The 17,317-nt window shown below is 33.9% G+C and overlaps 1 protein-coding gene across 5 annotated transcripts in view; it reads right to left on the minus strand.

The window, feature by feature from the left end:
* Positions 1-17,317, minus strand: part of LOC149774801 (uncharacterized) — a 119,252-nt gene that overhangs the window by 79,781 nt on the left and 22,154 nt on the right. For 3 of the 5 annotated variants that reach the window (XM_089944907.1, XM_089944904.1, XM_089944905.1), the window contains 2 exons: positions 11,994-12,254; positions 4,201-4,734 (listed from right to left, as the gene is read on the minus strand). In XM_089944907.1, the coding sequence (XP_089801033.1) occupies positions 4,201-4,734; positions 11,994-12,254 (795 nt within the window). Of the gene's footprint in view, positions 1-4,200; positions 4,735-5,828; positions 5,928-11,993; positions 12,255-14,478; positions 14,572-16,599; positions 17,314-17,317 lie in introns of those variants that run through there. The other 2 variants (XM_089944908.1, XM_089944909.1) reach the window with 2 other exon arrangements.

Genomic DNA, 17,317 nt, shown 5'->3' on the forward strand with positions numbered 1-17,317 from the left:
TAACTTTATCTCGCTCACCTGCATCATGCTGCTATGTGGGAACAACATAATGAACATAAAATTAGTTTTGTTTCCTATCAAACCTTAAATTCTAAAGAATTCTATAGCAATATATATATTTGCATTTTATAGCAAGTAAACATTTCCTACTATAGTATAAAAAACAATACATGCAAATAATTAGAATCTTGTCTTGCAACGAAAACAGTTTAACCATGAATTTATCTGTGCCAATAAAACCCCAAACAAGATTTTTCAAACAACCTAATCTCTTTAAGACGATCTGGTTAACAATCCATCATTTAAGAGACATTCAAAAGGATTGATTTAAATTTTGACAAAAGACCTTAAAAATTATGCACTTTTGAATAAACAAGGACTGAATTTTCTGTCAAATCAATTTGTCTTGTAATTCATTAAAGCAGTCCCCAAACCTGTGTTGATACAGGGGCCAATAAAATATTGTTTCTGATATATAATACAAGGGATGACAATTCCTCATTTCAGCTCTGAGAGTCAACAATCTGGACAAAAAATTTCACTTAAAACAAATGGCAGTCCATTTTCTAATCCGGGTTTTCTCCAAATATTACCATCCAATTTTCATATTTGGGCATTTAGGTTGGGGCATTGGATCATTGCAATTGCATATAGAAATTTTGAATTTGCTGCCACCGTGCCATAGTGACATATGGTAGTAGCTTACCAGAGAGCCTAGAACATTTAAACTTATGTTACATCAACTTATACCTGCACGAAATGAATGGGAAAATAATGTATTTTCTCAGAAATAGCAAGTATTATAATCGTTATGTCTTTAATCCGCTGAAAGACAAGACTATGGCATAAATAAAACCTGACCCAGTACTCACCATTTACGTTACTAGTCATAAAACTTGACAAATCTCAAATGACAACATCGGAAGTCCAATAATCATGTGATATCAATAACAAACTCCTTTCTAATGTTGCTGTACAGAAATTCAATTACATTAAATGAAAGTCAGATACCTTTTGTAAAAACCAGCAATACAGCCAGTCTGATTTATCAAGCAGAAAGCAGATGTCAACGTGGTAGTCACGTGATACAACAAAACTCCAGAAGTTGTTCTTGGTATACATAAACATGGAAAATTTTGTGTTCTTTCATTTTTGTATTTTTATTACAACCAGTATACAACTTTCTTTTAATATTTTCCAACAAGATTTAAAATTTGCTAGGCCATCTGGTAAGCGGCTATGCTTTGCCACCACCACGTTGGCCTCTTGTGATGCTAGACTGGTATTCATACCTTCCATGTAAGGGAAGATATGGAAATCAAGCTGACTTTGAAAATAAAAGTCTAATCCACTCAGCATTAGGACTGACTGAGCATATATGTTTATTGCAAGCAACCAAACGATCCATACCGCACACTCCGAATATTCAGGCTAGAACTCGATAAATTAACTCGCGATCAGTTTAGTTGCAACTCAAATACATGATTGTTTCAGGCATCAAGCGATGGCAGAAAATTCCCATGTTTTCCCCAAACTTTCGTTAATATTTGTGCAATTCAAAAACTTTTCATGCTGAGGAAAAAAATTATAATTTCTCCCGACTTTTTCCCGATTTCCTGGTAGCGTGGGAACCCTGTGCGTGTGTGTGTATGTATACTTTAGTGCAAAATCTATTCACTTTTTTCAGTAACAATAGCTCTGACCTTTGATCTTTAGACCCCAGTATCAATTAACTTTTTCCTTACCCTAATGAGTTTGGTCCATGTTATTACTTGACACCCAGTGCATGCCATCTACAGCTGTTGTTTGAAGGATGTGATGTAAAGTTTATGCCAAAGTGCAAAATAACATTTTTATTCTTTCAGTCTCAGTGATTTTGACCTTTGATCTATTGGGTTCAAATCAGTAGCAGGGTTTTCCCACTCCAAGTATAAACCATCTACATAACGTGGTCACAGAAAATCAGAAAGAACACAAATTATTGAGAGGAAACTATTATTTTCTAGTTTTTTCTTGAAGCACTTGGGCTTAAAATTGATGCCGTATATGGTAGCAAACTCAAGTTATTGCGTGGAAACCATTATTGTACTTTAATAACACTGACCTTTTAATTTCAATATTAATAAAAGTCCTTTTTTATCCTTCATGCAAGCTATCCACAATATTTTATAACTATATATTTCAGAAAACCTGAGTTATTTTAAGGAGACAGCTGTCTTCCCTGAATCAGTGACCTTGACCTTTAAGCCAAAATTCAAGATGCAGAAGGTGATGGACTCGATATTTAATGTGATATATGTGAACTTGGAACAAAAAGATGCTCTGACAGATGGACAGTGTGATAATAAATTGCTCTCCACTTTACAGTGGGCATACAAAGGGCCATGTTTTAAGTTTCAAATTTCCGTAATAGTCAAATATAATACTGCTCTTTCAACAAAATATATCCCCTTTAAATATTTCAATTCTATATTTCAGAGGCTATATTGCAATAAGTTCAAATATTGTAGTGTAAAAATTAGTTATACAAAGAGACTGTATACAAGGTTTACACAATACTTGAAATAAAAATTTACTGGTGTTTTCCTGGATGCAATTCATTTCTTCTAATGTTAAAATCATTTTGGTTGATAAAGCATGCCTTGGGGGCAAATGAGTCTCCATAGATACTTGTCGAAGTCAGTTTATCACTTTACTCAACACAGTAGATTTGTCACAATACTAATTACACTGTTACTAAAATAAACACTGGCACTCAATACAAGCTTGATACTAGAAGAGATCTTCATATACTGTCATCACTCTGAATACAATACGTTCATGACCAGAAACCAATATTGGTGACAAGTCTGCAACACATGCATGTGTAAAATGCAACTTTCTTTGTGACCTGTTCTGGACTGACAAATTGGCATAATTTATATATGCCATATGTTAAGTAACACTAAGCTTCAAAGCTTGCTTAAGGTTTAAAATTCACAGCTATTCTCAACATTCCTATTTGCATCTACTTGATTCAGGGATAAGTAGTCAAATTTCCTTGGCACTGGACAATGAGTAGGAGAAGTGGTTTTGATGAACCCTGCCTGTGTCTGGTTGGTGTCCAAACATCGACTTTCAATATAATCTGATGATGGACAGGTATGCTTGATACATTTTCAAACCCACTTATAAGATGGGATTCTACGTTGAAAATTCATAGATTTCTAAATATTTAGCAAGGACTGACAGTAACAATCACTTCAAAGATGGGGTGGGTAAGGGTTGCTATTGATAATAATGCTTAACAACATGTTCCTAGTGTCAACTACCTTATAATAGCAGTGACCTTTTGCAATAAATTTTCATTAAATTAACAAACTCGGGAAGATTAAATTTATTACCTTCCTCCAATATTTACAAAGATCTTCTTATCTTCCACATAGGAAAGGACACTGATATAGAGTTGGACCAAGATGTAACTACTACTTTACTATTCAAATTGCCTGAGCACATGAACTGACTGTACAAATATATTTAGGGCTATCAACCAAATGATTCATGCTGTATCTGAACTGAATGGAGAGTCCTACAACCCTGAAAATTCCAGTAAAAATTCACTAAATTATAATCAGCTTCCTATGGGTCAGTGTTTCTTACTGGGACTTTACTGGGTTCTTCTGCCACCATTTATACTGGCCACCATGTTTATCTCATGCACTAAACAATGGTATTAAACCTGAAACAAGATATTCAATTAGGACCCAATTATGTATTTTTTTTTCTGTCATCAAGTGTTGGCTTAAAATGTCCAGCAGTGCCCCTCATCCCACCACAACCTTTTCTCAGAATTTCATGGCTTTTCCTGGATAGGAACAAATCTAATTTGTCTCCCAAATTGTTTCCAATAGCTCAATTAATACTTGTTATGTATAATTTACATTTTTTATCTAGATAAAGATAAATGCAAAATGAAGTTAAATTCCATATACAAAGAAGGTGGAACAATTTCATGGAATTAAAAGGAAAGCACATGGATGCCAAAGCAACTGCCATGCCAAGGTTCAACTAAGCCTGGATTGACAAGTTTTTCTTTACTTTCTATTGTCTCTTCTTTCCTCTTGGGAAATAAAACTGTGCTGACTTTGCATTATTGTATAAAATAACTAAGAACATAAAAGTTTTATTATTTAAGTCAGGCAGAGTAGTAGTAGAACTCACCATGAACTTTGCACTTCATTATTCCAACACTATCAAAGTAACACTCATCAGCTACAAAATCAGTGAGCTCTTTGCTTATATCTGAAACCAAGAGGTAGATGGCTCGTCTTGTCAGGAATGTCTGGTGTGTCGTGTAAAAGGCGAACTGGCCTGCAAAGTCCCACATTGTCAGTGGTGAAGTTGTGTCTGTATCTTGTTTCAGTTTATAAACATTTTCCTGCAACAATTTTAGCATGGCTATCATGTTTGTTTCTGGCTGAATGGGTGCCATCTGAGCTAATGCTGGGGGGGATTCTTCTTGCTGACTAGCAGTAGATGAAAGATCTAGGCCAACATCATGCTGAGGAGAACGGATGTATAGTACTTCTGATTCCTCGCCTTCAACAGCAATATGAGCCACTTCATGGCTCATATGAGTTGTCTCTCCTTGAGGAGGAATTGTCACCTGTTCCTCACGAGTGGCCTTGTCCTTCATTGATTGCTGCTCATTCAAGACTCTCGCAAGGCGCAGTAATCGATAATCCTGTTCAGAATCTGAATAAATAAGCAAATAAAGCTGAATTTTAAGTTGCATCAAGCAATGAAGTTATCAATGAAATTTAAACAGCAAACTGGGCACATGTACCATCCCAGTAGGATTTTTTAATGATCTTTTATTCAAATGAAAGACACCAATGCTGCATATTTCTAGAAAATAACAATAAAATCTAAGACAAAACAATGGCCCACAGAATGCATATATCCCTGGATTTCATTATTACTTTGTAACAGTTAAAAAAAAAAATATTTCTCCACCTTTTCAATGAAATAGTTTTGATGATTTCTCCATTGTTTTTCCTGTGCTTTAAGGTATCACAACACAAACTGAGTCATTAAGCTGTTATTGCAGCTCACTGTCCCTAAGTAAATAGTATCTTTTTTTCCGAAAGTTACTTGTAATAAACAGAAAGCAGCATCGTTACAATCTAAGCAGAAAATAATGTTATTATTTATTCCCTGATTTTTACTGTAGATTTTCTAACCAGTGAAGAAAGTTACTCGCATTCCACAGAGATCAAGAATAAAGTTTATAAAGAAAAACAAGGTCATTATTAGGTTCGTCATGTTGACTTTAACCTTCGAATGCCTAAATTCCATGAAGATGGTGCAGCCACTGTCTCCAATAATTTAGTACAAATTTTAGGATACACAAATTACACTATGCGACCTCTGCGTTACATCAATATTCACTTTAATAACAGAACAGGATATTAAAATGTCAAAAGTATATGAAAAGTCCAGTATTGTTAAAATTCTGGACACATTCAAATCTTACCCAAGCAAAATTCCATCCAAAACATGACCAAATCTATCAAAAAGAAGGACGATTGCAAGAATGATGCTTGCTACATGTTAACATGTGATGCACATACGTTTTATCATAAGATACTCAACATAAATAAAAATTAATTCTTCTGTCATAATTAAAACTTCTTTAATCTGGAATAAAAAAAAATATTGCTTTACTCTTCCTGTATATGAAATAATACTGCTTTACAGAAATAATGTTTTATGCATAATTCTGGGGTATATTTAGCATATAATCTTCATGTAATCATTCACAGAGGCAGGAGGAAAACGTTTTGTACCATATCAAATTCTTGATGGCCTTGTTTAAAATGTATGACCATTACAGATCACCATGGTAGCGTAGTCCTCCAATGTAAGACACATCACGCAATATTTTTCATCGGGGGGGTGGGTGGGTATGGGTCTTACAGACTAACTAACGGCACTGTGTAGCATGTTTTGATGTCGACTAAGAGTATAACAAAAGTCAAATGCTTAGGAATATTACACACAACTGGCAACCAATAATGATTATTCACAGAGTCAGGAGGACCATATCAAATTCTTGTTGGCTTTGTTCAAAAATTATGATTAATATAATAATGATTATTCACAGAGTCAGGAGGACCATATCAAATTCTTGTTGGCTTTGTTTAAAAATTATGATCATTACAAATCACCAGGGTAGGGTAAAATGCTTTTTAATACTGCAACATGAAGTATCTAGTGATTTGAGCCTTCCCTCACATCTGTACATAGTTCACCACAGTGCGACAATGTCTGTATAGAAGCCAAGCACTTAATTGGAAGAAGAGTGCTTGTGTATAAACACACGCACACATTAGAAATTGTCAAACCTAGTCTCGATCTTATTTAATGAAACCATTCATAATGAATTTCTCATAGGATTCAAAATTAAGATTCTCCTCTTTTTATGTTCTTATTTGCTTCAAATTTTACCTTCAGCTGATATAGTCTACAGGTGGCAGGGTCCAGTTTTGTAAATTGGCCCCTGGCAAATTTCTGAACTTAAGGCTATGGTGTGACTTTTTCAGCTATTATTGTTTAGTATTTACAGATATGGATATATTTGTGAACAAGGTGTTTTGGGCTTGTGTTGTTCTTGAAATTGATGTCAGGCATGTACACCTTCCATAGTTGCTCTGCAGTATGTTGATAGTGAAATACCAATAGTTGGCCAGGAAGAAGAGCTAGCCTCCCATAGCAGTAAACACGTGGGTTCAAGGCAACTAGAGTATCTAAAAAACGGCTTGGATAACAACTATTCTGAATTGCATCAAACTATTTAGTAGACTTTTTTTTTCAAAATTTTCATCCAGGGAAAGGCTTGTGTTTGCACTGTGAGCACCACATGCTGTCAAAATTGGCATTTGGATGTGAAAAATGCAGGTATAAAATAGGGGTCGGGGTGCATAAACCTCTTCTGCTGTGAACTGCCATTGACTTCTCTCGTCAAGTGAATACTATTCTTATGCTTTGTTTTATTTTTGTATCTAAAAATATGGACGTTTTTGACCTCACTTGTGTATTTGATTTTTTATGATTTTTTATACTAGGTCACTGATTGCGGCATTAAATTTGTACATAAAAACTGGACCCTGCCCCCTTAAGGAAAATTCATAATTTTTGGATGGTGCAGTCAGCCACATCTATTATACTTTTTTGTTTCTTTGTGTTTATTTAAATAATGTGTATGCATTAACTTTATTATATCTCCTTCCTTTTTCCATATATCACTTAGTGTTGTATGTAATGCTCTTTGGAGAGGGAGGTAACTGTGTTTTGTACCTCCATGTGAGAACTGTTTACATCATGACAAAGTAGCATATTTTGGACTTAACTTACTAAATATGGGAACAAAATGGTAACCATAATGTATTGTCTTGCATTTTCTGTAGCTGTCAAGGTTTTGCACCCCTATTTTTATGAATAATATTCACATTTCAATACAGACACACCTAAACAATTGCATAGCATGCCAACATGTATTCTTTAAAGTAATTTAACTCCACAGGAGCAGATAGAATTCAGATGAATCATACGTAAACATACTGTTGTGAACATTGAATGTCACCAGTTGAACAATCTTAGAAATAATGATGCATATGGCATATTACTTGCTATATTTTGGTGAAAAGAATGAAAGTTTTAGCACACCGACATAGTTTCTACCTTCATGACCCCACTCTGAAGTTGACATAAGAGATTCATATCTCACACTTAGGTGATAATAGAAATGTTTCAGTGTTATGTATGTATCTTGAAATTTCTAGGTTCAGTTAACAAAGGGGGAAAAGCTTAAAATTAAGTGGCAGCTTCATGCATTTGACAATACACATACAGATTCTCCTCTGAAAGTCTTATGTTTTCACTGAATGTTAAAAGTACATCAATATCACTGGTTTCTTTTCTTTTTGCAGGTCTCAGTTTGCATGGTAGGAGATTAGGATTAATCGGTTAGTCATGCTGAAAGAAACAATAGCTTCAATCTCATCCAGATACTCATTCTGATCTAAGTGCACAAGAGAGTGACTTTGACAGACAGATTTAGCTTCTGCAGGAGTTGTTTTATGGTACGTGCTTATCAAAAGCCAAGCCGGTGAAATGATTTTTACCTTGAACTGAAATTTCCACTTTAAATATTTGTTCTATACCTTATCTTATTATTTACTATGATTTTGTAAACTCCAGAAAACATTAAAATCAGTTGTAAGTAAATTGGTGTCTGAGAAGAAATTTCTCTGTTAAATTGTATTGAGTAATTTGTATATGTATGGTCAATTTCATTGGCTATGTATCAATTAATTTATTTGATATGTCACTTTGTAAGTTTTAGGGTCCCACACATCAGTATATCAATATTCCAGCATTGTCTAATGTTAACTGATTAAACTTTGACTTATCCAGACTAGCTAGACTTGTGTTGCGATTACCCCCCCCCCCCACAACACACACTGACACAACACTGATGCTACTATTAGCATCTCCAGAATGATAATGAAAAGTTAGGAACCACTTCTTTTATATTAGTCTAAGAGTACTTCTAAAGCACATGATTTACTTAAATGTGTGATTTCTTTAAGTTTGCTAGAAGAGTTTATAGAAACTTTTCACTTCTGTCACCGACACCTAACATAGCATTTCTGTCATTCCCTCCTAAAATTTATAACTTCCAGATCTCTTCTTGACATTCATGAAACATTGTAAAGGAATTTTGATTTTGTACTGACGCTATGGTGGTAAACAAAGACCAAAAGCATTGTAGGTTGCAAACAATTTGAAATCTTTCAAGAAATGCAGTCAGTCATAATTCACAATGTAAATAATGCAGTGCTTTTTGCCACAAAGAGGTAACTTTTTCAAAAGCATAATACCATTTTTAGTTTTGTGCACAAAAAGTTTTCATTTATACCATTGTACTAGATCATGTCTAAATATGTGATATGTACACAACGTTTGACATAAACCATTTTTAGCCAAATTCTTAAGGTGGCAGGGTCCAGTTTCGTAAATTGGCCCCTGGCAAATTTCTGAACTTAAGGCTATGGTGTGACTTTTTCAGCTATTATTGTTTAGTATTTATATATATGGATATATTTGTGAACTAGGTGTTTTGGGCTTGTGTTGTTCTTGAAATTGATGTCAGGCATGTACACCTTCCATAGTTGCTCTGCAGTATGTTGATAATATAGGTATCTATTGTTTTAATATAGGTATCTAAAAATATGGACCTTTTTGACCTCACTTGTGTATTTGATTTTTTATGATTTTTTATACTAGGTCACTGATTGCAGCATTAAATTTGTACATAAAAACTGGACCCTGCCAAATTTCGACGGTTATCGAAAATAGGGGGTAAAGTGTCCGCTGCCTTGAACATGTTTGATTTGACCAAGTACCAATTTTTAGTTAACCATTTCAGACCACACGATACCCAATGAAAGTGGTTAAATTATCCGTTCCTCAGTTTTGCTATATCATTGCGTTTAACTTGTGATTTTCTCTTAATTTTTTCTCTCGCTCCGAACACATGTTCACTTCCTTGTCATGCGGTCTTCTTCGGTAACGTTCGCGACTTAATACGTGTCCCAAACTGTCATTTTTAGCAATTTCAGTAAACACATTATTTCGGTGTAAAAATCTTTGTAGAAATTATCTAAATGTACACTTGGGAAATTAAAATAGATTTCGGGCGTTTCATTGGAGGAATATTATGACGTGGTTGGTTGCTTGTCGTGATTCAGCTCCGAGGCTTCCTATTAGATTGTAACATTTTTAACTCATGTTCATTATTATTATTATTATTATTATTAAGCACCAGAAAATATTTATTCAGCCAAGGCTATTCACACAGATTCTATGCTGGGCTCCAACCTGGAATAAAACTACAATTCGGAATCCCGAGTCGTTGCGCTCATTCTCAAGAAACTGTACGACTGTGTCAAGCAAGATAAAAAGACAGAGCGGCTGGTTTTTGTAACAAAACCTACGAATACGAGGAAATAGATGACACCATACCCATGCTCTATGTGGAAAACATGACCACAAACTCCCCCCAATTAGACCAAAACATAAACATCAATACAACTCCAGCATAGAACAAACAACTCAGCAGGCCCCAGAGAAATAAATTGTTAATGGATATCAACTAACCCTCAAGAAAATCAGCATTAAATTTCTGTATAACAAATAGAAGTTTATGTGGAGAGAGTCAATTTGGTCATGAAGCAGTACTGATTTCACCATATCCTTGTAGCAAGTTTAGGTAATGAACAATAAACTCCAACAAGCAATGGGCAGATTCACCTCCCATGTAATTTCTGTAAATGAATCCTGATTTCATGGCTCAAGCCATTTTATGAAAATACTGGATAAGAAATTTGTAACAAAACATGTCTTGAATGTAAGGTCATCAAATCTTGGTAGATCCATTACCCTGAAAGAGTGTACGGATTCTTTCGAGGTATACTGTCTGGTATACTGACTTATATTTCCTTCTTCCAATGAGATCTTTGTTCATCATGAGATACACAAATATATCAGAGTAACTGTCATGATATTACTGATGAAAAATTAAACAAATAAAAACTATTGACTTTTTAATGAGTTGTCCTTTTTTCCAAAGTAAGCACTTCTTCTGGTCTTACTATGATTTAATACAAAGTAAGCATACTTCCGATTTGTAAGGACTGGTATGAAGCATGCGATTAGCGCTCCAGCATGACACTAGAATGAAGTTATCAAAGCCATTTTAACCGCCTTTGATACAGACTGCAGCAGTATTAGATGAAATGAGTATGTGAAAAGTGCACACCAATCCTTCATGACTGGCAGTGTCTTGAATACAAAATTTCTGACATTTGAAATGGACTGTCTGTGAAGACATCCAATACTACCAAAAATTATAACAGTGGACAGTTTGTTCTTGACATTGATAGTCATCACAAATTGCCAGCCCTTGCGACATGCACAATTCAACATAAAAATAAGTCTTCATACGTTATTTGTATTTAAAACTCAGAGTGCATGGGACACTTCCAGTGTGATTGGATCCAAAGTACTTTTTCATATTAATCTCATGGATCTCTAACTTTTTGTATCAAAGGATGTCATCTCTATTATTTTACACTCCATAATAAAAGTTATATAATAATATATGCATAAATATAGCATGCTTTAAATGTTTTACCTATTTAATTGGGTGGTTCTCTTTTAGCTAGGAAACTTTTCCCTGATAGCCCAAGATAATTGTTTTATTCTAATATAATGACAGATTCATGAAATTCAATTTGAAGTATATAAAAACATTTTTGGGGTAAATGTTTTACTTATTTAATATTAAAATGAGTTTTTTAACAATATTTTCATTTTCAACCTTTATTTTACAATTTATGCTATTTTTCTGCATCTTGTGTCCTTTCCGACTGAATTCTAAAGCATAAAATGAAACTTGGAAATATACCATGTCTAATCCATTTTGATACTTGTAGAGTTAGTTTAAGAGTACTCAAGAAAGCTTTCGTTTACACATCTAGATAATAATCATGGCTGAGCAGCCAGTTGGTATATTTATAAATTAATAAACTGAATCAGGAAGGCATCAAACATAATCAAACATGGCTTGTAGCTTTTGTGAAAGGCATTTACTCTTATATGCTACTATAAGCACACTGTCATACACTCTTAAGATTTCCTAACAAGGATAATCCTTAAAAGTATGAAACAATGCAGTGTTATACTGTAAGCCAATTGTAATTAAAAGCAAATATGTAACTTGTGCACACACAGCTTCATATACATGAGTTAGCATGATGTAAAATCACACAACACATAATTTTGACACTAGAATGGACAGACAAGAGTATAATATGATAAATTTCACTTCATAACCTACTTATAAATACATAACAGAGGATCTTTTATGCTTGTGTATACGCAAATACCTTGTGTTCGTCTTGTCCATTCCCAGGTCGATAAAGAAACATCACAGCAGTTGACATAGACATCTATGCCCTCTGTACTACATCTGTCAGAAATGTTTACTTCTTCCCCAAGAAGTCGTTTGACCAGGGTGGTCTTGCCTACACCAACATGTCCAACAACCATAATTCGTATGCTGTATACTGCCTCCCTTCCATCTTTTAGAGCCTCTTCAAAAAGTTGGATGGATCTGTCATCCATGTTTAAAATTTCTACTGGAATACCTGGGCAAATGATTGATAAGTTACATATATAGTACCAACATTGTAGCAGTAGCTTCAGTTAGTCCAAAATTTACAAACTTAAGTTATTTTAAAATAGGAGAATTGATTTTTACCGGAGTAGGCAGTACATGCTTCTAAAAGTACAATGAAAAATAAGGTTATATAAACTGTTTTAAAAGCAAAGTTATGATCTTTTTATTTCCAAGTTAACTTTGAAGTTTGGGAAATCAAAAAAGCAAAACAGAGCTAGCAGTTGTTTGAAAGGACACGTGTGAAGCAAGGCAAATCTTATCTTGTCAAACCCAAATTATACCCATCACACTCACACACCAAAAAATAAAGAGAATTTCAATTTATTTTAACAATTCCTACAAATACCTAGTGTCTTGTTTTCAACATCAATGATTATTTTTTTCTTGACAAATTAAATCCAAAACTTCATAGCCAACCTAAAGGTTCCTGTTTCTGCCAACTTTGGTATTCCAGGTCCATTGATATATTTTTTGTAACCTGAGAGGCACCAACAAAGGTTCCTGGTCTGCCAGACATTTAGTTTTATTTTCATTAGTTAATAGTAATCAATCACTGTATATTATATTAAGGAAAATTTTTACCATTCCATGTGAAGTTTTTCACTTCAATATATGGAAAAGCACTAATCTGATTGGCTAATCAAAATGTCACTAGAATATGGCCTCATATCAATGTCATTTAGATCGGTACAAAAAAAAAAAACTTGAGCTGTAACAATGAGCTAAAGCAACTCATAAAATATTCTATCCATTCACATGATTAGAAACTTTACATTTCTTTCTGAAGCACAGAGTTAAGAAGATTGCATTACTGAAATAGGCCTAGTTTTATCATGGGCTAGAAAAAAAATTACATTTTTGAGAATTCAACTGTTAAATTAAAGTCAAAAAATGTGGATATTCTCCAGCTATTTCTGACCTCTGTATTCCCAACTGATCAACCGTTATATTTATATTAAACGTTTATAAAATGATTTATGTCGAGGTACCACGGGAACTCATATTATTGCTTACAATATATCTATAAATCATACATGTACTATACTACTATTATAGTAGTACAGTATATAGTGCAGGTATAATTTATGGGTTAATTGTAAGCAATTATACAAGCCCATGTGGTGACCATCACTGATATTAGTGCCAAAGTTCCGCTGGGGCTCTTATCATTGTCCTTGAAGGAAAACACTATTTTTATAACCATTACATCTCAAGTGATGTGATGTGATTTTGATTTTTAACATAGCTTTAACAATGTTTCAGTCATATCGCTACGATGTCTGCAATGTGGGAGTTTATAGCGATGTCTAGCACTGGGGCATCATGCCGCAGACATGTAGCATGATGTCCCACCCAGTCACATTATCCTGACACCGGGCTGACCAGTCCTAACACTAACCTCTTAATGCTGAGGGCCAAGCAAGGCAGCTGTTAGTACCATTTTTTTAAGTCTTTGGTATGACTCGGCCAGGATCGAACCCAAGACCTCCTGCATCTGAGGCGGATGCTCTAACCACTAGGCCACCGGAGCAGTACATCACAAGTACATGACCATGTAGGCTAAGACCACACACCTATATAGATAACTGAATGAAGTCCACAAATCATCCATCAGTACCAATACAGATTTGGCGGTTTCATTTATGGAATGAAGGACTGTGGGGCTGATGTATTCAACGTGCAATATACCAGCTGTTATAACAAGCATTATCAAAATAGTGTATGAAACTTTAATCACAGTAAGAAAAATCTCTAAATCATAAAAATGAAATCTTAAATAAAATACTTTATTTGTTAAATTACATACTAAATAATCCAAAATAATGCTTGCTGAATAAGAATAGATGCATAATATTATTGTAAAATTCATAATTACACATTTCAAATGTTTGTACATTAAGCACATCTGAAGTAATTGCATTTTTTGCATGCCATTAACGAGTTTCTTTTTCCAAAGTTTAAAACAAAATTGCAGAGGGTAACATGGTTATAAAGTTTCCAGAGATCAAACAATCATCATTTTGTTGGTAACTATGCCATGTAAATACTTATGAAGACTGGTGGTGGGGCATAATACATAATAGTATTGCCGAATTTTAGTGCAGAGACACGAACATGTAGCGTATATATTCATGATATGACATTTTCTATTTTAATTATCCACCATATTCACTCTTCTAAAATGCACATACAATTACAGACTTGTCTTTTCAGTGTGCCATATAAGGTCATTGCATCCTCTGGAAATGTAAACAGATCCTAGTAAATATGGCGCGCATTAAACACTGTGGTGGCGCTCACCAGATAATATGTACTTTTGAGATAGTGACGTATGTAAGGTGAAGTAGTTCGCATTTAAAACATGCACAGTGGAGAGAATGTTTGCATACCTCTATGCTACATTAATGTAATGTGGATGATATTTCTTTTGGATATTGTACTTTTGGAAATTTTACATGATTTAAGCACACTGCTAACTAAAATGACTGCTCCCTTGTGTTAAAAAATCAGTCTGAATTAGTCTAAAGTACACTATACATAGCAGCTATTAAAATAGGGAAAATGAATTTTGCCAGACTAGACAATACCAGCTTCTGAAAGTGCAATGAATGAATTACCAAATATATAAAATGTAAAAAAAGTTATCGGCTCTTTTTTATACAATTGACCTCTGAAGTTCAGGAAGTGAAAATGACCAAGTAGAGCTAGCACTTTTTTGAAAGGTGCACATTTGAAGTAAGGCCAAGCTGTATACTCTATAACCCATAGTACACCCATCAATCATACACCAAAATAAAGGGAATTAAAGGTTCTTTGCATTATACCTAAGATATACAAGGTCTTTTTTAAATAGCCAGTATAACCAGTGAGGAAAGCCGGGGACATTCTTTTTCTTTAAATTCCTAACCCTATGCAAAATGCGAAACTGTATAGTGCCACCTTAAAGAAAATAAAAAAATGTTTGCAATTATTTTTTTTTATTTTCATATAATTATGTATGATGTTCTGAATAAAATGGTACATTCATATTGCATTTAAGCATGAAAATAAGCTAATTATGATCGTTTTTCTCTTGCTTACATAATTTGCCATGAGGTATGTTTGTGTGAGTAGTGACCTTAATTATGGGGAAATTAGAAGACTTAGAATATAGGAATAGAGTCAACTTAAATTTAAAACTGTTGCAATAAGTGACAGAAATATATGGTGAAAATGTTTCTTTTCATTTATTTGCAATGAAATAAAAAAATAAATGATGAGAAAGTGAATTCGCCTTTTCCATATTAAACAATAGGCAAATATTTTACACTTTGACCTTTGACCTTTATGAAGCTGATGAGTTACCTCCCTTTTCTAATTGTAAAATTCATTGCTGATATCTCAGAAATAATTCTGGCTAGTTTCATGTTCCTATCATTCAGCATAACATTGGTTGCTATGTTTACAAAATGTAATGTGCATTCTTAAAATAGCTCACTTTTATCATGGGGGGGGGGGGTAGGCTGGACTTGTTAGAGACTCTGACACTCATAAATACTGTTCTGTGGGGAAAAAGGCAGGAGAATTATTCATAAGGATTGTTTTGATGCTTGCGACTTAAATGTTTCAGCCATAAAAACATAATTAAATCATAAAAAAATAATACCTACATCTTCTTTATGGTGGTGCTCACCAGATAATATGTACTTTTGAGAGAGTGACGTATGTAAGGTGAAGTAGTTCGCATTTAAAACATGCACAGTGGAGAGAATGTTTGCATACCTCTATGCTACATTAATGTAATGTGGATGATATTTCTTTTGGATATTGTACTTTTGGAAATTTTACATGATTTAAGCACACTGCTAACTAAAATGACTGCTCCCTTGTGTTAAAAAATCAGTCTGAATTAGTCTAAAGTACACTATACATAGCAGCTATTAAAATAGGGAAAATGAATTTTGCCAGACTAGACAATACCAGCTTCTGAAAGTGCAATGAATGAATTACCAAATATATAAAATGTAAAAAAAGTTATCGGCTCTTTTTTATACAATTGACCTCTGAAGTTCAGGAAGTGAAAATGACCAAGTAGAGCTAGCACTTTTTTGAAAGGTGCACATTTGAAGTAAGGCCAAGCTGTATACTCTATAACCCATAGTACACCCATCAATCATACACCAAAATAAAGGGAATCAAAGGTTCTTTGCATTATACTTAAGATATACAAGGTCTTTTTTTAAATAGCCAGTATAACCAGTGAGGAAAGCCGGGGACATTCTTTTTCTTTAAATTCCTAACCCTATGCAAAATGCGAAACTGTATAGCGCCACCTGTATTGTAAAGCATCCAAATATGGTACAGCAAACATTAGACTGGTCCCCTGTTATACTCTCATATCACCATAACATTGAAGAATTTGATTAAACCTACTTCCATTTCGATTAATCATCTTGTTTTTCTTTCTTTTGTGTTTTTTTTTTCTTTTCTTTTTTTTATCTAGTTGATAAATGTCCGCATAGAATCGCTCCATAAACACAAATGACAAATGCTATATTTAAAAATAAAATGTCAGAATACGTGGGAATTTTGAACGCTACAACTCTATATGGTGACCCGGTCTAAACCGGTTTCAAGGTCGCGTGCCAGGAGATATCAAAGAAAGCGCCACCTCGTGGGAGAAACGTTTATTACTCTAGAATGACAGAGATACGACTGTACTAGCCAGCCGCCATTGTTACAACCAGTAGATATTTAAAATGTTTATATTAAAATTTTGTGATGACAAACAAGGTGCATATCATTTAATATTCAGGACTGAATGGACTTATTACACTTATATAGTATTAAATTTTAAATGGGCGAATAATATTTTATTTATACTTAAATTCAATAAAGATTCCTAAAAATCATGACTGACGTACGTTGGAATCATGACAATAAAAATTAATTTATTTCATTTTTAATTTATTTGACATCTTTTAAACATGTTTGTCTTATAATAAAGTTAAATTGTTTTATTTATAATTCATACATATTGTTTTTAGAGGT

This window comes from Sinohyriopsis cumingii, unplaced genomic scaffold, assembly GCF_028554795.1.
Source record: "Sinohyriopsis cumingii isolate HCF-2022 unplaced genomic scaffold, ASM2855479v2 utg000160l, whole genome shotgun sequence".
Classification (NCBI taxonomy): Eukaryota; Metazoa; Mollusca; class Bivalvia; order Unionida; family Unionidae; genus Sinohyriopsis; species Sinohyriopsis cumingii.